The 22,066-nt window shown below is 34.1% G+C and overlaps 1 protein-coding gene across 14 annotated transcripts in view; it reads right to left on the bottom strand.

Annotated features, from left to right (window-relative positions):
- The window catches only part of NFIB (nuclear factor I B), a 419,383-nt gene that overhangs the window by 35,178 nt on the left and 362,139 nt on the right, over positions 1–22,066 (bottom strand). For all 14 annotated transcript variants that reach the window (XM_073228498.1, XM_073228499.1, XM_073228504.1 and 11 more), the window contains 2 exons: positions 4,957–5,091; positions 1,256–1,440 (listed from right to left, as the gene is read on the bottom strand). In XM_073228498.1, the coding sequence (XP_073084599.1) occupies positions 1,256–1,440; positions 4,957–5,091 (320 nt within the window). The remainder of the gene's footprint in view (positions 1–1,255; positions 1,441–4,956; positions 5,092–22,066) is intronic.

Genomic DNA, 22,066 nt, shown 5'->3' with positions numbered 1-22,066 from the left:
TAATGCTCTATGCAACTGAGACATTGGATCCATGCTCTGACAGCAAATTTCATTTCTAAACTGATATACTAAGATGTTTTAGTTAATTATTATTATCGTCATTATAAGTGCTATACCATTTGGACATTTTTTTCTAAACTACAAATAGCTTTACTTCAAATTCAAAATTCAAGAATGGTGGATTGATTATTCAATGGAGCTAAAAGTACAGATAACTTTTTAAGTAACCCAACTGGTGCTGGATATGCTGTTACTCAAAACACTCAGAAAGGACTGTTTTGCTTCATATCAGCAATTACTTAAGACCATAGGGATTTTTTTTTCAGATCTTTCTTTGTTAATTCCAAATTAATATGCACATACTATTTACTGGCACTTTAGTAACTGAACAGCATTAATGACAGAATGTTTATGAAAATCCCTCAGAGCATTAAAAGGTGTAATAAGGAGTAGACAGGAGTCTTGGAGATAAATCAGTAAAGCCAAATACCAGACCATAAGATCAAAATTACATTACAGATTTGGGACATTACAATTATTGGTAGACCAAGCTTTGGTACAAAGACTGTCTACTTGATTGTGGAAAATCCTCTTATACCAAATCCCTATGAAGTGAATTGTCCATTGAAAAAAACACATGCTTAGTGAATGAGAAAGGCATATGAGTCACTACACTTCTATAATGAATCCTTAAAACCACTGCACAATGTTTACAAAAAAAAAAGATATTCTAGTCATGTCACTCATGTAGTCATGTCTGTGCAAAGAATATTCAAGTAGTCATTAAATACTGAAAATGTTTACATTACCAGAGCTTATTTTAATACCTAATAGTGGGTCTATAAATACAACTGCAAGTTCTTTTGTGTGTGTTTATTTTAGCGCATACCTTGCTCTTGCCTGAAATAAGCACTTTGTCTCCGTGTCAAACCAGGTATTTCAGAGGTGTGAACTCCAGCTCAGAGCTTTTTGTCAATGTACTTTATGCATAAACTTTCTCTTCAGTCAATGAAAATCCAAAAACATCAAACCAAAAACATCTTCGCAAATGTGCCCCTTTGGGGCAACACACTTCCTACCTGTCATTCAGCCACCTTTTAAATAAAAACTTATTGAGTCACCAAGGAACTTCCTGAAGACGGATTTCAAAAGCTTGATGTTCTGCCAGACATAATGTCTGAGTAAGCTTCATGTCTTAGTTAGACCTGTTCCATCTCTCTTAGGCTCTACTCTTATTTTCTCTCTCATTTTTTACCTGGCTGGTCTGTGGACTGGATGGGTCATAAGAAGGTACATAGTTCTTCAGAGTATCCTGAGGATTCAGGTGGGGAGGATATCTGATTGTTGGATGAGAAAAGTAGCTCGATGGGGCTGGAGGAAGAATAGCTTGTGTTGGAAATGGCAACGGTGAGGGTGGAGGTGGAGTTCGGGTTGAGATGACTGTAGAAGATACAAAAGGAAAGATTGACTGGTTAGCTGTTTTCCTTACTGCTCCACACTGATCCTAGAGAATCTTGTGAAACCAGAAAACAGGTTTCCCCATGATTTAATTAGCAAGCAGGGGACCCACACATTCTCTACCAAACTTCAAAACAGAAGTGCAACCCAATTTTAAATATTTTCCCTGTATATACTACCCAGTGGTTGGCTAGAAGGGGAGCCAGTAATTAGTAAACCATAAAGTCCTGCATAATTTTACCTGATCATTGTATAAATGCTTATGAACGTTTGAACATAGGGCCTAGGAACTTGTTTTTCTAATGAAAATGTTCCTTTCAAATCAAAAGAGTCCTATTCTGTAGCTTTTTTTCTTCCTGCTCTAATTCTTGCTAAATGTAGCTTAAAGGTTATTATTAAGATAAGACCAAGAATAAAATCCACCGAAATGTGATTTTAAACTCTCATATAGCTGTATTAACTTCCATAAGTCAAATATTTTAAAAGGGAAATAATATATAAAACATATGCAATGTGGACAGTGTTTAATTGTACTGTAATTTTTCAACATTAGTTAAAACATAATTTATTTAGTTTTTTAAATGTAATTCCTAAGTTTGAAAAATGGAGAAGGAATATAATTGCACGGTCATTATCTCTATAATGTTCAGGGAAATAATCACAGAAGTACAATTTAAGAGTACATGTAGACATGAAGATAAAATGTCTGTTTCTATTTAATATCTCAATCCAAATCATAGGAAATTACATATGATAAATGTCTAGTGTTCTATAGGACAATTTAGCAAGAATATGAAAAATAAATTCTTTCCATGACCTATAAATGAAAATTACCTGGAACAATTTATCTCCAACTCTGTAATTATGTGCAAAAAAATATGTTTTAAGGGATATTGCTTATCTTCCCCACAGAAGACAGAAGAAATTAAGAATGTATATCATGGAGGAGTCATAAAATCAATTTTATGGTCTCAACCCTGCTTCCTGAATGGCCACGTCACTCAGAATCCTCTGGCATAAATTGTAACAATGCAGATTCCTGGGCCTAACCACAGAACGACTGACTGCATGAGGACCTCCGAGGATGAGGCCTCATGTAATCTTTCCACACCGTGAAGACTGCACTTATCCCATCAAGGGATGCCTTTCAGAGAACAATTACATATTTCTTAAAGTGCCTTCTTGCAATACTACTTTACGAACAAGTATACACATTTAAAAGTATAATTTAATACAAACACTAAAGTAAATTTGGCATCTTTTTACTTAGTATCAAAGTGCCATTATTCTCAGCTCAGCTTAACCATGGTCTTCATTCTCATCTGTGCACAAACCCTTCGAGGACATATACAGAGGTCTATCTTGGGTCCTCTGGGCTCTGCGATCAATTTGGCACCAGTAGTTTTGGAAGAGATCTCTTTCCAACTGAACTGGCACATATTAAATCAGAGCCACAATCTCTGGGCTCTCTCGCAATGTGCTCACATAAGCTAGAGCTGGCCTGATACTATATGCGAGGGAGAATGTAATATTTCAAACTGAAAGTAAAAATGGCTACTTCATGAATAAAAGTCATTCTAGTCCTTTAAAAAAAATCAAAACACAAGGCAAAAAGTGTTTCCCTTCATTATGAAAGAATTCATATGTACATACATGAATGTATAAACATTTCTTGCCTGCATTATTGCAAAGCCTTCCTAGTTGTCTTTCCTGCAGCCTCGCTCCTTGTTTTCTTTTTTATGGTTTCATAGGAATGACTTTTTAAAAATACCATTTTAATCATGTAATTTCTCTGCTAAAAATCTGTCTATGACTGCCTACTGCTTCCAGAATTAAATCCTAACAATTTCCCAGGCTTATACCATCCTCAGGTGCTCTAAGACCCAGAGCTGTTTCATTTCTTTGGCCTCCTCTCTGGTCACTCTCTCCTAATGTGGCAGGCTATTTGCTGGCCACATGGAGACATGTGTGGATCCTAAGCTGTATATGACTGTTCCTTGCTGACATGACCTCTGCTGTGCAGATACATGCTGTTTGCTCACCTGAAACAACCTTCCTCCTGCCTTCTTCCTTCTTACGGTGAACTGACTGCAAACTTTAGTTCACAACACATCTCTTCCAGGCATCTAATTCTCCTCAAAGTATCTAGTCTTGTCAGATTCAATTTCTGGCCAGTAAAGTAGTCGTCTTATCTCCCTACTGGACCATCAGCTTTTTAAGTATTAGAAGCTGTCTCTCATGACCAAGGTGTCTACCACAGGCCCTAATATATTCATATTAAACAAGTGTCTGGTGAAAGACACTATGTCTCTCTCCCAGTTCAATATTAAAAATACTGTGCTTAATTTTTTTTCCAAATCTTAGAAGTGTGAATATGTTTATCAGGTGTCATAATAAATGAGTGATTTGACTTTTAAGCTAATTTTGCCAATAGTCAACATTACAAATCCATGAAAGAGTGATTTTTTTCACCTATCTTAGCAGTACAAACCATAAAACTCTTTACACTCCCACATTTGATTTGTATATTCCTCTCTTAATCTTATCACTTTCCTAATGAAAATAAAATATTTATAATTAATTTTTCATAAAAGCCATGCATTTTTTAAATATAGCAAAAATACATATCAACATACACTTATGGACAAAGTTGATAACTTTTTTGTAACAGAAGTTATCCTTTGAATAAAGTTTAAAAACCAGGGTCTAAGGAATTAACTAACCATAAATTTAAAGCAGTAAGTGTATGAGTGTAAATATATTTATACATAAAACTTTCCCCTCTAAAATTCATTCTACTCCTCTCTAGGGCTTAAAAGTAATATAATAGAAAGTATGCAGTATTGCTTATTAATTATATCTCATCTTTAATTTCTGAGAGGATCTAATTGAATTGTTTCTTAAAGTTCAAATGTGAAATATCAAATTATTTTTCCTATTTATATTAAATTATTAGACATAATACCATGCATACTAGCCTACAGGAAGCATTTCTGCATATAAAATAATTGTCAAAGAAAGTTCCTCTTTTATTTTTCTGATTAATTTCAGTCCCAGATAAGTAGTCCAGTATTGATTTTGGTATAGAAAATACCGTCTATAGAAATAGTGTCTGCAGATCTTAGTGTCTCTGGAAATACTCTGAGCAATGTACTTGAAATCCCACTTTTTCTCTTAATAAAATATATACAAGTAGGACTAATCCTGAAGCTATAGTTAAGATAACAAAGTAGCCCATATTTTCTCATTTCTTGTGATTGTAATCTTTCAATGAAGGCAATTAAAAAATACAAACATAAATGTTATTAAATTCTATGGCTTTGAAAATCTTTTCTCATATATTAATAAAAAAGTATTGGATCAGATTATGACCCCTCCCTCTATTGGTTGAGGAAATATGGTCACCAAAGCTATAATTATAAACTCTTGATCCATCCCTGAGGGTTTGAGCTCTGCAAACAAGAGGGAAGCTTCTCCTCTCTGCTTGAAACTCCTCACCACTGTGTGCAACTCCAGGTATTCCGGGATGGTGGTGCTGGGGAAAAGTGCTCAGTCTTGGGGAAGAATCCTGCGGAGATGTAGAGCTGAACAGCGGCTTTTCAGGCTTCTTCATAGTAGTCGGAGAAGACATATCTGTAAAGGCAGAGTGAAAAACTCAAGCTTCATGACTTTCTTAAGCTGTAAGAGTCACATTAACATTATAAGAGCTCTTATTCTCCAACATTTTATTATTTTGTACTTTCGGCTCATTTACAAAATGTATACTGAGGGTCGAAGACCCAGCTATGTTGGAGCTTTGAAATATCTGTCAGAAACAATCACCATTGAAGCTAACCCAAGGCTTCATTAAAATTGTCATCAGAATTATTCATACTATTAAATAAATCTTGAACTTCAAAAAACTATCATGTTTCCCTTGGCCCCTTGGTTCACATGAAGGTCTTTTGTACCTCAGCATTTCATTTGTAGATTTATATGATTAGGGGGTTTGTCTTTTGATCTGCTGACTCTGCTGTGGGAAGAATAGAGGAAAACCTGGTACAAATGTGTAAAACCTTCAGGTATGCTGGTAAGTATATGATTGATTTAATGTCTTTTACAGAAAAGTCATTACTTTCTTAGCAAAAAATATATTCCTTAATTTGCTCATTCTGCAAATATTTATTGGCTTCCTCTATTTGCCAAAGTAAGGAGGTTATGAAAAACACAACGTCGTTGCTGCAGTAGGGGTACTCACTGTCGGTGAAGAGGAAACTGCTGAGGAGAAGACTGCAGTCAACAGTCGAGAGGGAGGGCGAGTGCTGGGAGCAGAGGCATTGGGGCATCTGCGGCTGCTTCTCCAGCCTCACTCCACAGGGGCAGTGATCGCCTCAGCCTCCCCCATGTAAGGAAGGTGCCCTCAGTGGCACCATGTTTAAATGTGGATAGGGATGACATTCCCAGAGAAAGAAATGTTCCCAAAGGGAGCATAAAATATGCAAGTAGTAAAGTAGTCTGTGGAGTGGCAAAGTACAGCTCGCAGGACCCACATGATGAGGTGCCACAGGCTTTGTGGATGAATGCCTGAATGCTTACCCTGATGGGGAATGCTAATGATGAGCGGAACATGATCATATTTACAGTCTAAAGCAATCGCCCCAGAAAGTACAGGGAGGGGGAATTAGCTGAAATGGGGGCAGTATCATGGAGACCATGTAAGAAGATAGATTAATACATTCATTCCAAAAATATTTATTGAAGAGCTAATCTATGCCAGACAGTGAGCTAGTTGCTGGGAACACAATGATGAACTACGTTTGGTTTCAGCATCTATAGAACTTAACCTCTAGTGAAGGGATACAGACACATCAAAAAGGAATTAATAAACATTGCAAAAAGTGCTATGATAGGAAACATATTTTGGGCTGCATTCATTCATTCATTCATTCATTCAACAAACACTTAATACTGCCAAAAGACAGATCATGAGAGTTTGAAATAGGAGTGGAGATAGAGCTAATGCGATAGACACTTAAACAGAATTAACCCAATTCAACGAATAGCTGATGTATTATCACCATCTTGGGTGACTGAGATTGTACCATGATGTTAGTCAGAATAGGGAATTCAGAAGGAAACTCCAGTTGGTAGGAGAGATGTGCCCTGTCTTCAACACCTTGAGTAATGTTGATTTTTATGGAGACTTATAAATCTATAGCAAGATGTTCCAAAAATCATACAAGCTATAAAATTTATATCTGTATTATCAGAATTTAAAAATTTATACATAAGTAGACAGACTAGTAATGGAGTCTCATGTACTCATGACCCAGCTTCATCAATTTTCAACTCAGCCAATCTCATTTCACCTTTACTACATCTACACTCCCTTCCCCTGTATGTTTGAAGGAAATCCCACACATCACATCATTTCATCTATAAATATTTCAGTTTGCAATATCTCTAAAAAATAAAATTTTATTTAAAAAAACTCTAATGCATAAGATACATATACAATTTGCATTTTTAATTAATGAAGTTTTTTTCAACATGAGGAAAAAACTTGATGGTGCTGTAAATATAAACTGGTTATCATTATTTTTTACCACTTGAAAAATTACCTAAGCTCAGGTGAAGGCATTCCATAAAATTAAATAAGTGTTTTCAGCATATTGGCACTTAAAGAATGGATATGGTACTATAAAGACAGTAGACATAGCTGTCTACAACAAAATGACAGGTATATCTGTAGCTATAAGATACAGTTTGTGACTAACTGGCAGATGACTCAGTGAACCATTTCCTTTTATCTCTCTAAGAAAGAAAAACAAAAGAAAGAAAATGTTAACAAAACCATTGCAATTAATGCTGCTAAAAAACAGAAGAAAATTTAAGACCACTTAAGAAATAGACAACAGAAGTTCATTTCAGCTAAGTTACCTTCAAAGTGCCAAAAATAATACTTAACTTCACTTAAGAACATGTGTGATTTTTAAAAGGTATGCTACAAATGCAGGTTTTGGCCTGCTTGAAGTTAATCATAGGCATATAGATTGTTAGAGATGGGAAGAACCTTTCTTCTATCCTTCAATCTATAGAGGATGTAATAAATTAATTCTAAAACTTTAAAAATCAATGCTTAGAAAAAGAAACTGGTAACTTTTTATTGACACTCATGTTTTATCTGTGCTTAAATATAAACTTCAAATAAAATTAACCTGTATAAAGTTTCTAAGGACTATAGAGTATAAAGAATAAAGCATATTCTGTACATCATTTAAAAACAATTAAATGTGACCAGAGCTTGGAGGCAGAATGGGTGTCATTCTAGTTAAGTAATTTCTAGAGATGTTCAATCAGGGCTATTGCAACTACTATAACTACTTTAGAATTTTCACTCAACCCAGCCAAACTCACATGGGTCTCTTTTTGTAAAGGGCTTCACATGAATTGAGGTTGTTTGTACAGAAGTTCAAGAATATATGTGATTATATAATTTTTAAGAAATGAATCCTTTGCATTTTCTTTATCAAAATGATACACTTGGTTTTACTGGGTAAGTCTTATAGGTCCATTTATTTTTCTGGTTCTCTTTAAGCATGCACTAAATAATAATGTTACTTTCATGTTCAGAAGACAGAGGAATTATACAGTCTAAGACAGCAGAAACAAAATGAAATTCACTCTCTAAGCTGTAAAAGGGACCACAAACCGTTGCTTCCTGAAAGAACAAAATTAACTTATAATACTAAAAATAAGAATGGAAAGGTCCACTGTCCATACTGAAATGATTAGTTTAGAAAACAGAGTAAGGAATGGTAGTATTAGAGAACAGGCTTAATTGCCTTTGTTTTCCCACTAAATGAAATTAATTTGGGGCCCATTAATCAATAAAAATATACTCATAGACAGCATTACAAGGCACTATGCTAAGTTCTTAGGGGGACACAAAGTGAACTCCCTGCCCTGAAGGGAAAAACTCTCTGGACTGAAGAGGGAATAAAATAAAAATAAAAGGTCAATTATCTGGGAGAAATAAGGGTAGAGTTTCTAGCTATTACATTTTAATCATGAATCAAACTAGTCTTGTTTTGATTTTAATTTTATTTTGAATGTCTGCAGTCTAATAGACTTCATACCAAACTGAAAAATGATACAATTTATATTTTAATGTACTCATATGCTACAGGAAAAAAATGTTTGAGCAATGAATATGTAGGAGAGATGTTTTTTTTTTCTGTAGAGAAAAACAAATGCCATGCTTTTCACTATCTACTGTCCCTCAAGCTGGAAGAATAACAAATAAAAAGATAAAGTTGAAAATAAGTTGAATAAGATAAACATACCACAAGTTGGATAATAATACATACATAATAAAGCATAAGTTGAATAATACATGAAATTAAGAAGTTGAAGAAAGGTTTAAGATGATTAAGAGAAGGATTAGCTGGTGCTTGTGTTGGTGGGAAGGAGGCAGGAATTGCTGATGGCTGATGAGAAAGAAGCAAAGACCAGTGAGGATAGGAAATAAGAGAAAGAAGTTTTAATTTGACTTAGAAGGTAACAATTTATAAGTAAACTGATTTCAGAAGGGAAAAACTTTCTAAAAGCTCTTTTTTTTTTTTTACGTTCTTACAGCTTCCCCTAGGTCTTTTTTTACATGTACCTGGTTAAATCAACAATATTCTGGCTAGTCTCCTTCTCAGGCCTTCCTCATCAGGCTCATTATACAAACAGTACAGTTGACCCTTGAATGATGTAGGGGTTAGGGGCACGAACACTACCAACAGTCAAAAATCCATGTGTAACTTTTGAGTTCTCAAAAATTTAACTACTAACAGCCTACTGTTGACTGGAAGCCTTACCGGTAACATGAACAGTCGATTAACATGTATTTTGTATGTTATATGTATTATATGTACTGTATTCTTACAATAAAGTAAGCTAGAGAAAAGAAAAGATTCTTTCAAACTGTCACAAATCTCAAAATATGTTCTAATACATTTATATAAAAAATTCACATGTGAGTAGACACTCACAGTTCATACCTATGTGTTCAATGGTCAACTACAGCTGGAATCATCTTTAAACAGTACCTTCCTTATTTTAAGATCTACCATGGCACCACATTTTTATATAAAATTTTCCTTATCATTCAGTTTTATCTAAATTTAGCTAAACTTATTTTTTAATGGCTCCTTGGGGGAGGAGGGAACCGGGAGGGATGTGTTTCTAACCCTGTGCCTTTCCTTGTATATGACATTCCCTTGGGCCAGAAAACTGTCTCCCTACCCTCTTATTCCATCCGTAGAACAATATTTTATCCATTGAGTCAACTTGGTATATTTTCTCTTTAAGTAATCCATTCTAGGAACTTTGGAGGTCTAGATTTCCTTAATGATCTTACTTTGTGTCTCATCCTACGTAACGGCTTTTTCATTACTACTATTTTGTATTTGTTATACCCATAGTGCGCATATGCGTATCTCCCTGTCTATCTATCTATCTTTCGTGAGAGAGACTGGAAGAACATGCTCCTCAGGGAGAGAATTTTTTAAAATCTAGGATTGAAAAAAGGTAGAAGAGGTAGAGCAGACACTGTCCAGGTAGCTTATCATAGAATATCTTGCATGTGAAAGAAGCTATAAGGTAGAATGCAAACTAGTAATGCAAGATGAAAGAACTAGCCTTAGTTAGTATATCGTAAAAATGCATGTTGCCTGAGTAGATACCACCAGATGAGAAGTAATGGAATGTAAAGCAAAGAGAGGAAGCAAAATCAGTCAGTTTCTAATGAGTGTGAGAAACTAGGATAAGGCATAAAGTTCAAGATGCTAAACAGGACCACATGCTCCCTGTGCTGGTGATGCTTACAGTTCAGCAGTGAGGGCAGGTATTCCATACAAAATCCATTAAATAACTGCACTTGCGAAAATACTAGATTGTAGAAGGAATTCTTCTTAATGACAGAAGATTAGAGAGGCTAATTTTTAAAGGAAGATGCACATTGAAGATGTTATTCTTCAGTGTCTACAACCATGTTTAGATTTATAATTGGACTATAATTGGACAATTAGCTATGGCTTTAGAAACCAATTGTGTAGTTAGGTACATACTAAAAGATCATCATACAAGAAAAAATTCAAGTAGGCTACTTACACGAGATAAGTCGGTTCATTTAAACTTAAGCATACCTTTAAATAAGCATTTACAAAATCAAATGATCACACACTGCTTACTAGCCATACTGTAATTTTTTTTGGCATTGTGGCATGTATATATCCTAAGCCCTGATGTGTCATTCAGCATCACTTCAAAGAGATAAAAGCTTAAGCAATAAAGAGTTAGATCAGCTCATCCCCCAACAAGGTAATTGCATCTACACAGGAAGAGCATCGCTGTGAAACAGGGCGTATGTACCGCCTCTTCGGCAGCTTGCACAAATGGCGCTCCAGATGTATATCTGTTCAAGTCGGCCCAAGGCAACAATTTTGATCAATTCTAATGTGATAAAATGCTGCAGGGAAAGTGTGCAGAAATGTGTTTACGTCAGCCCTTAATTAAACTGTTGTTCACTTCCAAAGAACCTTAGGAAACACTAATGAGACATGAGTTTTGGCAATTTCTTCATCAAAGCAAAGACCCCTTCCTCAGTCTGTAGCAGCCTGTCATCCAAGTCGCTCTCGGGATAAATGTCACATGGCACTCCAATCAGTTAGCCACCTGTTAAGAGAACTTCACTGAAGTCAACTAGTGATCCAGGGCAAGCTCGAACAGCCACCTTACCACCTGCCTGTCTGGGACACCTGCTCCTTTTTCACATACAGTAGAGCAGTATGTTAGCTTTTCCAATGTGCTTGAGTATATTAAGGTTACAAATCAGATTTCTATGCCTACATAAAAAACACATCATTTTCTTTTAAAATTTTTTTCTATCCTTCTTTCCTATAATGTCACTATGTTTTACAACTATTTCAAATCAATTATGTAAGAGCACACAAGAATTCTTGAATATCTGTAAGCTATTATTTTCAGCACAGCATTAACTCTAAATTAAATACATTAACTGTGTCATTCACGTGATTTAGAAAAACATATTTCTATCTAGTTAACAAAGAAGCAAATTTCCTCAGAATCTTTTAAAAGTCCAATTCTTTTACATATTCCTAAACTGTCTTTCTTCTTTATATGCCATACTTGTAAACTAGTCTAAATGAACCCCCTGGGTACAGGCCAGCATTTGCTGGCTTCTCTTATTTACCATTATTTAACGTTAAGATATGTTTCATTACTAAGCACTTAAAAGCTATGAGCATTGTTAAAAATGTCTTCTTTAATTTTTACATTACCAAGCTGCTCAACAGATATTAAAGTATTTTGTATCTTTTTCCGAAGAAAATTCAAGGTGCAATGAAAACAGCAGGGAAATTTCTGTTAACTTTGACCCTTTGACATGAGTATGATACAGACCAAAAGAAGAAAGTGCTTATGTGGGAATACTCAGCTTAGAAACAGCACAATGACTGGGATATAGCAAGGCTGTGTTAAACTGACAAGTCTTCCTAAGTTAATATGCCTCATAGTTTTCTAAGTTTCCTTAATTTTTACAGGTTTTAGATTTTTATAGACTTTTTATTAGAGTTTTTTTGATTTACAAAAACTTTGGACATAAAATCTCTTCAGAGACAGAGTCCGAAATCATTGGTGGATGAAAGCAAAGATGGTCAACACATCCATCACTCCATTGAAACTCTTGCTGAGCAGCACTAAACACCGAGAGTAAAAAACCAACTTTAGCTTAACTAGAGAATTTCTGCTTCCTGTTAAAATGTTGGGATGGAAGCTGGAAGATACATGAAAAAAGAACAAACTGCCTGCATAAAGGAATAATACTCCCTATAATAGATGAGAGGCTCCCAAATCTAGTGTGGGGGACCATTGCGGGGAGCTAGCAATCTGATACTTTTGCTTCAGGCCATAAATCCAGAGTCAGTCTGAGACAAGAAAACAGCTTTGGGCACTGTGCCTAGAGACAAGGAGAAGGCGGGGAAGATGACTCTGCCAGCTGAATGCTAAAAGAGACCAAGGTTTCTCTTCCTCTGTGTTTGCCTTCGGCTAAATCATGTTGAGAAGAGGAAAGTTTAGAGGTTATTTATAACCATACCAATGTTTTGTAAAATACTGCAATAATCAGGCCTAGATCCAGCCCAGAGCTTTGATGTGGATCCCGACTTTTTAAAGTTTTACCTACAGATGAGGGACTAATGATGGGTAACTGCCCTGAAGGAGTGTTTCCTGGAGGAGGAAGAAAGAAGAGAAAAAGTAGGTTATACTTTTACTTGAAAGCTTTGCACAATCCCTGAAGTACCATCTCTATTTCTCCGTTTCCTTCCTAATAAAATGGAGCTTTCCTGGATCATGGGGAGAAAGATATGATGTGACAACAACAACAAAAAAAGATGCATAGGGTACCAGGGCCATAGAGACTCTGTTCTTTATATTTCAGAGGACATGCTTCAAAATTACATATAGAGCCATATGTTGAATTTAAATATTATGGACAGGACAGTGCAGTTAAATCACTCAGGCATGGATAGTAGGAATGTAAATTCATAAAACCTTTCTGGATTCTGTACCAACTTTTATCAAAAGCCTTAGAAACGGACATAACATTTAACTCAGTAATTCTACAGTAGGAATGTATTTATTCCTTTAACAAACTTTCATTGAGCACCTATGTTGTGACTTGGTGTCAGGCAGTATGCGAGGTACCCAGGACAGTGCACAGAACTATACAAAAATGAAATAAGCAAATTTAAGCTCAAAGATATGCATGCAATCATGTTCACTGTACATTTATTTATTATAGAAAAACTTGGAAGCTCTCTAAATATTAATGAGCAAAGTAGACATTTAAAAACGTATAGTATAGCCAAGGTGTGGATTAAGAAGCAGCCATTGTAAAGTGGAAATTGAATGGCATGGTAAAATGCCAATATATTGTTAATGATAGACAAAGAAAGAAAATAATTTAAAGAACAGCATATACTATATAATTTAATGTAAAAAATACACATAGAATTAGATATATTTGGACTTAGGTATTGGATATTGAAAAAAAAATGTAAAACGAAATGTTTAAATGTACCATTTGCAATTTAGTTAGCCAAAGTCAAAACAACGGATTTTTGAGAATACAAAGGAAGGAAAGAGAATATCTGAATATCTGTTTCTAAGGACTCTTTTGGATGTAAAATTTTATGATTGTGTGGCAAATGTGAATAAGTCCTTCCCACACATGCCAAGTTAACAAAAAAGCTCTGAATGTTATGACAAGACATATGGACCTAATCCCACTACAGTAGTTTGATGATGATGCCAGATGACTCAAAAAAATAATTAGCTGCCATGTTAAGAAAGTATCTCCATATATATATTTACATTTATCACAGTCTAAAATAACTCTGGGAAAACGGCAAGCTACATTAAAAGGAGATAAGACAGCATCTTCAATTAGATTTCTCAGTCTTTTTTTTTAATGAAATCAATTCTTTTTTAAAGGAGAAAATGTGGGGTAGTCTCATGGTAAATAAATAAAGTTCTCACCTTCATCATTGAGTTATTTAATAATAACTACACTTGAGCATATATTACTGTATTCTTCAGCAATCTAAATCATTTTGTGATAGTTTGTCTCTACAGTATATTTCAACCCAGGTACAGAAAGTAGCATGTTACTACAAGTCCCTTTTTATCACATCTCTATAAAAAACAGTCTGCAGGCTACACCTACACCCAATACAAAGTTAAAGCTCAAACCCCTTTGAAGCTCACAAACATCTTCCTGGGACATTAGAAAAAAAAATCCCTTGAATAATGAAGAACACTGCTAAAAAAGTGATAGCGAATAAATGAAACCTGCTTTTGAAAAACACTTCGAAATGCTTTTGTCCATTGAGCAATTTCATTTTAATGGACAATGATAAAATGTCTTGAGCAATGTCAGGAAGCTGAATTTGCAAAGAGGAAAAACACCAAACAACTATGCAGGATTTGGAGTATATTTTAGTCGCTTATTACATATGAGCACAGGTAAGTAGCTTCCATTCACCACGCCTCTAGGGAAAACCCTTGGCTATAGAGGTTTGTTAGTGTTAAGCATCGAGAGCCATGGACTATAAAATAAAATCAATACTGTAACCTTAACTGTAAAAGTCAGAAAGATACTGGAAGAGTTCTAATTTAACAAGATTACAGATGAGTTTTTAGAGGAGGACATTTGGGGAAAAGCCATATATTTAGAAACATTTATGCTACAAGACATCTCAGGGTTTCTATTGTTAGTAATGCTGTTATTATCCACGCTGGTAATGGTTAGGGTTGATTTAACTGATGTGTTACTTTAGTGGATTTACAGGAAAAATCTGGAGATGATCTGGAACTTATTTCAAACAAAATCATTAAGCTGACATAGTAAACTAATTGCTTAGGAACAATTATGATTTGATGTAGTTAAGTGTGATGGAGAAAAAAATCATGAAAATCTTAAGGTCGTCAGTTCAGCAGCTCAATGCAAATATGGTTACTTTGCACAATATTCCATTTCTCTTAATGGAAAAGTAGTCAAAACTGGTATAAATTGTAGTGTTTAAGTTCAACCTGAATCTATATTTTTCCCTTAACAAATGTAAATGAAGAAAAAAGAACTTTCTGTCAATGAAATTACTATGATGGCATATTTATTACCCTAATGGTTTTAGAAATCATGTGAAATTGATCAGTAACAAAACCTCTATTTAGTAATGGACCAATTACATTTGTGAGATAATGTCAATGAAACAGAATATTGTCACAGGATAATGGTCTCCTATTGCTACATCCCTAGTCATTTAGAGAAAATAAATGTTGCCGTCTGGCTTAGTCATTTATTTTCAAAGTAGGAGACACTGATCCCATAAGAAGGTTCTGTTATAATAACTCAATCTCTATCAATCATTTGTGCCAGAAACGCACAGGACAGGACATGTATTGTAAGCATTGTGCATTCCTCAGGTATAAGGCAAAACATACGGTGCCTCCAAACATATCAACAGCCCAATTATTGTGTTATTCAAAGAGAGTATTTAAAATTAATATTTTAAAAGAACTTAGGGAACAGAAAATTTACTGAATTTTCAAAAAGAGATCAGCATTAACGAAAGCTTAAAGACTCAAGTACTAAAGACCTACAACTTCTCTGAACTTCAATTAATTACAATCTAGAATGTTGGAACATGAAAGAACCACAGTATTCAACTTTGCTATTTTACAGATGAGAAAACTCAAAGTTTACTGAAATTAAGTGGTATTCCTAAGGCACATCAGTATTTAGACCTTCCTTATCACCATTTATATCATTCTAGGTGTCAGGCAAAAAAATTAGAACAAAACTAAAGGGAAAAAATATGTATGACCATAAGTACATAATTAATTTTTGTATTTTGACATATATAGCTTATTCTAAACTGGATGTATTTTTTACACATCTATGAAAGACATTCTAGACTTTAGGATTATTAACAACATCTTATTACTAAATAGAAAAGAGATTCTTAACCTGAGCCCAGCCCACCGACTGCAGTTATGCATCCCTGGAGTCCACGGACCCTTACGACATTATGTGCATGTGTCTGTACTGGAGTTTCATGTATTAGAAAAAAACTGTAATAGAGGTTTTGTAACTAGATTGCAAAACCATAAATATAACATCCCAATGACTTGTTTGGAATGCTGTATAAGTAGTAATACTGTATTCTGCAGCTCAATGTACAAGGGTTCCCATTCACCTCTGCTACGTATTATTTGTGTGATCTATGTCAAATCTCATAATCTCTGTAGTGATCAGGTTAATGAACTATAAAATGTTTTTCAAATAGGGTTGAAAAGCAAAATACATGTAAAGTCTTAATTCAGTCCTGAAGGGTAGTAAGTACTCAATAAACGGTAGCCATAAATAGCAGGAGGATCTGTTTTTCTTCATTTATATGTATTTGTTGAACAAAATTTTAAATTTATGTAGTTTCTTCAGCAAATAAGTGATATAGAAAAAGGAGTTAATATAAAAATAGTTAATATAACTACTATAGGTTAAAACAAGGATGAAAATACAAATATGGTCCAAGTATACCTTGCTTTTTGAGTGTCTGCATTTCATCACTTCACTTTCAGAAAACATCTACATTAGCACTTTTTTCGCTAACTGAAAGAAATCTGAAAAGGATTTCTGCTTTTATGAAAAAAGGAGAAAAAGCAAAAAGAGCGTTTAGTATTTGGTTTGCAGGGAGATGTAAAGAGGCAGCTCGCACCCTGGACAGCAAGACGGGCCTCGCCAATTGGCCCCTAGAAACTATACTCAGTATCTCGGCAACAAGCCGCCATAGTTTTGAACTGTGTCTATGAGCATCTGTGCTTTGTCTTGATTTGTTTTGTGCATCCCTTAGTAAGATGTGTCCTAAGATACTAGAAAAGCCTTACTGTTTTTGGTCTGAGAATACTAAAAAATGTTTCCATATAAATTAATTGTTTCTTTACCTTATGGCATTATGGCTTACAAAAGTTTTCACAGGACCTCTCTACTTTTCTATAGCAAGGGAACCTGTCTATGAGCCATTTTGGATATTCATGTAAACACAACCTATAAGATACTCCGGAGTTTGAACATGAACTATATATTAAATTATATTAAGGAATTATTGATTTATTTGTTAAACTGATAATGATACTGGGTTGCATTAAAAATAAAAGTCATTGTTTGAAACAACTCATGTTCAAATAAAATGACACATCTGAGATTTACTTACTTTTAAAAAACTTTAATATTAAGAGGTTGATTTCCTAAAGAGAAGCTGTACATTATACCATCTCAAAATTGTTTTGACAATTCTTGTAGAATGCTGAAAACTCCTAAATTCACTTCTATTCTCCCATTTTAGTTCTACAAGTTCTAAGAGAATCTTCCATGAAGCTCTCTAGGAAAACTGTCCATCTGCCAAGACTTGTTAAGCAGTGTTCAAATTCTCCTAGTCCATTTCTCCCTACACAGGTTAAGTTTACATACTGACTTCCTAGGTGGGTTGCAGGTTAACAGGAAAAAAAAGCACCTTTATTTAAAAGAAAAACCTATTCATTTTCTGGACAGTTTGGACATGACAGCTTCTATGATCCTTTGATTGCTTAGCTGTTCAATAAGGAGCTTGAACTATGCTTTGCTAAGTATTCTAATAATCTGTATTCTATCCCTGAAAAAACAATTTCTTACTGCACATGATATTGGCAGCAAAATAACTGAAAAGAAACTGGCTTTCCAAACTAACTTAAAATAAACTTCAACATGAAATCAATATGTAAAAGGACTTGCAATAAAACCTTTCATCACTTTAAGCAACTTTGCGTGATACTCTCTGATACTGAAAAGTTTCCACTTTCCCACTTTAGGCTGTATACTATCAATCTAGAGACCCTGGACTAAATAACAAGTTGTTATTTTATCAAACTCATTATCCATTGTGGTTTTTCTGCAAAATGCTGTATTTTCAAATCATTAAAGCTCCAGAGCACAGAAATATGAGTGTACCTTTCCCCTATTAATAGTGTTGGCTCTTTTATCATATACACAGGTTGGCCCCATCCAAGATGCTCTTCATAATTAGAACACATGAAAAGGAGCACCTATTCATTAGTAGGCAACATAAGGAATTCTGATGAAAGCCTTCACCAACAATGTACTATCTTCCTTTCTGTTTGAAAGATGGACATGCTGTGATTTTTCAATTATAGCAGAAGAGAATGAAGAGAATGAAATACACTATGAGGAAAGCATCCCCAGGGTTTGCTCTCCAAAGGCATGATGGTATGTGGAGGTTCACTGCAAGTTCTGTGAGAACTTGAAATTCTTGACATTCAATATTTTCAATAATAAATTCAACAAAGAAACTTTAAAATAATGCTTAAGCATTAAATTCCAACCATTTCTTCACATTTATCCATCAAAAGCACTTATATCTCTGATTCTGTCTGGTTCAAAATTTAATAGTTAAACAAATTGATATTTAATCCTTGTGATGTAAACTCTAAGAATATTAGGAACTGGTGTTGTATCTGGTCCCCAAAGAGAGCTTACAAATTCTTCCAGGAAGATTACTAAGCTGTGGGTCCTGCCATTCCCTAGGACTTCATTTCATGTTAATAACCCAGACAGCAGTTATTCAACTATTTGTGAAAGCTGTTCATTCACCCTGCTCTCACGGCACTAGAGAAATCTTGAGATTATAGCACTTGTCAGCTGGTAATTTGGGCAAGAGCACTGTTTTCAAAAGTTAACTTAGGATAACATCTTTCTGTGTTGATAGATAGTAACCACACTAGAAGAGCTGAGGATTTACTAATATGGGTAACTGTTGAACCACTGTGTTGTGTATTTGAAACCAACATAAGATTGTTTATCAACCATACATCAACTTAAAAAAAAGTTAACCTAGGATTAATCCCCCCAATAGATTCTTTAATGGAAAAAGAAAAGGTTCTCAAGTAACAAACTTAAAAAACACATTCAGTCAATATCCAGTCATGGATAGTCACATTCATAGTACACATCATATATTAAACATCTACACATTCATTCATGAATTTAAAAAATGTTAAAATTTTTTTTTAATAGAATTTTTCAAACTTAGTTGAATGCTCTTATATCTAGCATATATATTAACATTTCTTAAACTCAAATTAAGAAATGTTGGCCTCTGATTCTGGTTCTATCAGTATATTTCCCACACTTTATTGAATCCATGATACCAAGCTGGCATTATTATTCTCCAGTCCCTCATGTCCCCTTGAAATTCATTGGCTCTTTAATTCAATATCCTTACAGAACTCTATAAGAAGCAAATTGAAATTTAGCACATTTAAGACTATGTTACTAATGAGAACACTTGCAAAGTTATCATAAGTAAATCTCTAGGGCTTGGAAATACACTAAAACTTCAAAAAGACTAGCTGAAGAGGCTCATTTATATGACAGAACTGTAAATTTTAAAACAGCATTAGTGTTATTTTCTAGTACTTACAGCAACCAGATCATGATGCCTAAATATTGCTTATTTGAAAGTCCAGTATAAATTTTTAAACTATTCTTAAAATTGTAATCACATACCAATACACAACTAAATAGCACTAGTTTTTGCTAACAAAAATTTATTGATTTTTGTGTAAAGATTTACTTTTCAAAATACTTAAAAATAACCTAGTTCCTAGGCATGCACACAGACCCCTCATAATCTAGATTACATTATTCTTTGTGAAGCACCTTTTTTCATAAACAGTAAAAAATACTTTTCTGTTCAGCAGGTCAAGGGCCAGAAATTTAATTTTTTCATATTTATGTGCCCAATGCCTAGAAAAATTTCTGGCAAATAATAGGCATTTGATACATACTAATTGAGTCCAATTATCTCAAACCCTAAATATGTAAAAATTAATAAAATTTTACTGCATAAAAGTCTCTCCAAATTAATCTAAGATACAAATTGTTTAAATATTCATCAGACTGAGAAGCTGTGAAATATTCCATTTAGAAAGCCCAGCTGTATATACAAATATACTTACCATATCACTAAATGTCTATTAAGCAGTGTTTTAGGAGATTTGTATCCAAGTTTAGATGAGTCAGTGACTATTAGAATGGCAATAGCAAAGTGATATTGATGAAAGACTGTTTCAAGTGCTCAAGCATACCGTTTGCCAGTCTGTTAAATTCCTAGGCATTAAAATATAACTAGATTTAGTCCCGTGAAAGCACCATTAATGAGGGGGAACAACCAAGACCTGTCCCCTATTTTTCCTCTTATATCAGAAATTACAACAGACTAACTTAATGATTCAAACAGAAGTGACTCAGGTGGAAGAAAGTGATGATATTCAAGATACAACATATCAGAGGTAAGTTTCTGTGGGGTATGTACTAGATTAAAAGAAATTGTCACCATTGATAAGCTAACCTGCTTCTATTAATTTAACTATTAAAATCTAAAATGATGGGAAACACTATCCAAAAGGTAAGTTTTCAATAGAGGGAGAAGCAGTAAGGAGGTTTAAGACTAGGGAATTCATAGAAAAGACTACGCAAGAAAAAGTATTCTAGAAACTAGGAAAGGAATGTTAACAGTGGCTGTATCCCCCTTCGTTAGTGGCCCAGTTTTCTTTTTTCTTTTTCCGTTCTTTCTCTATGTATAAAAGAACATAAGGTAAAAATATAAATATTCATAATGTAGATGCTGACATTTTAATTTCCATCACTATTCATCAGAAGAAATTTAAGCAAATTATACAGATTCCTACCAAATGTTTAACACTATTTAACAGTACTTAGTTTAACATATTCATGTCTATAGTCTTCAAAATTAAATATTACAATTCTTTTATGACCAGGAAATGGTAATATTTTGTGTTTTGGAAAGAAAAGACATAAAGATATAATTATATTTATAATATGCTAAGATAAAAATACTCTTTTCATTAATTATTAACAATTCCATGAACATTTATTATTGCATGAGTCTAGATTTTATATTAAAATTTTGCCCTATTTATTTTTAAAATAAAATGAGTATAATAATCCGGTTACATTATACCCATTATTTTTGCCTACTTGGAGTAGATCTCAGTGGTTTCGATTGGTGTTTCAGATTATATGGGAAAGTAGAATGCCATATATTGTCCATAATTTTATTATCTTTGATTCCTTCATTTCAAAAATTGACAAGGGCTATAACAATAATAGATTTTAATGCAAAGTTAACACTAACAAAATAAGGAATACCCAGGAAATAATTAATAGTAAGTGTTAAACATTTCTGCCAATTATAAATGCAAGCATATTTTAATTAACCAATAAGTAGTTTATGATTACCAATTAGTTCAGGGTTTTATGGGAGAAACAAGTCTAAAATGTGCACCACAGCCAATACTGAGTGGCCCCCAACATGCGCTTTAGAAAACTCCCTTCATGACAGACAAGTGTTTCTGAAGAACATTAGAAAACAGACAACAACAACTGAGGGACATTTTATTTTGAAATTTTGTAAAAAGGCAATTTTTCTAAGAACAAAAGACTGTATTTGGCTTAGGAAATTTATAAAGCTAATACTGAACTGGCCTCATTTTTTCATTGTAGTTGAAGTCTTCTTCCCACAATGGCTTATTGTATACACTACAACATCTTTAAGGTCTTCAGAATTAAAGTGACAGTTTAAAAAAAAAACACCCTTAAGAATGGATGATTCTTCCTTACTCTTAATATAATATGCCTTTACAGACTTCTCCAATGATCCTAGTCATCTTGACAAAAGAACATCACCAAGACAATACAGTGATTTTACAAAGAGAAAGAATGACAGTTTCCCTTCTATTTTTCAAAAATGTTTTATGATTTGCGATTGGCTTTATTCAATAGGTTGAAAGAGGAATCAATTCTTGCAAAGTGACACTCTTTATAATAGAGAACATCTACCCTTCTGAACAACACATCCATTCCCACACATTCACAATGTTATTATTATTACCATTAGAATCTTTCCCAGAATAATTTTCTGATGGG

Source organism: Manis javanica, chromosome 2, assembly GCF_040802235.1.
Source record: "Manis javanica isolate MJ-LG chromosome 2, MJ_LKY, whole genome shotgun sequence".
NCBI classification, from domain to species: Eukaryota; Metazoa; Chordata; class Mammalia; order Pholidota; family Manidae; genus Manis; species Manis javanica.
This window is presented reverse-complemented; position numbering and strand designations above follow the sequence as displayed.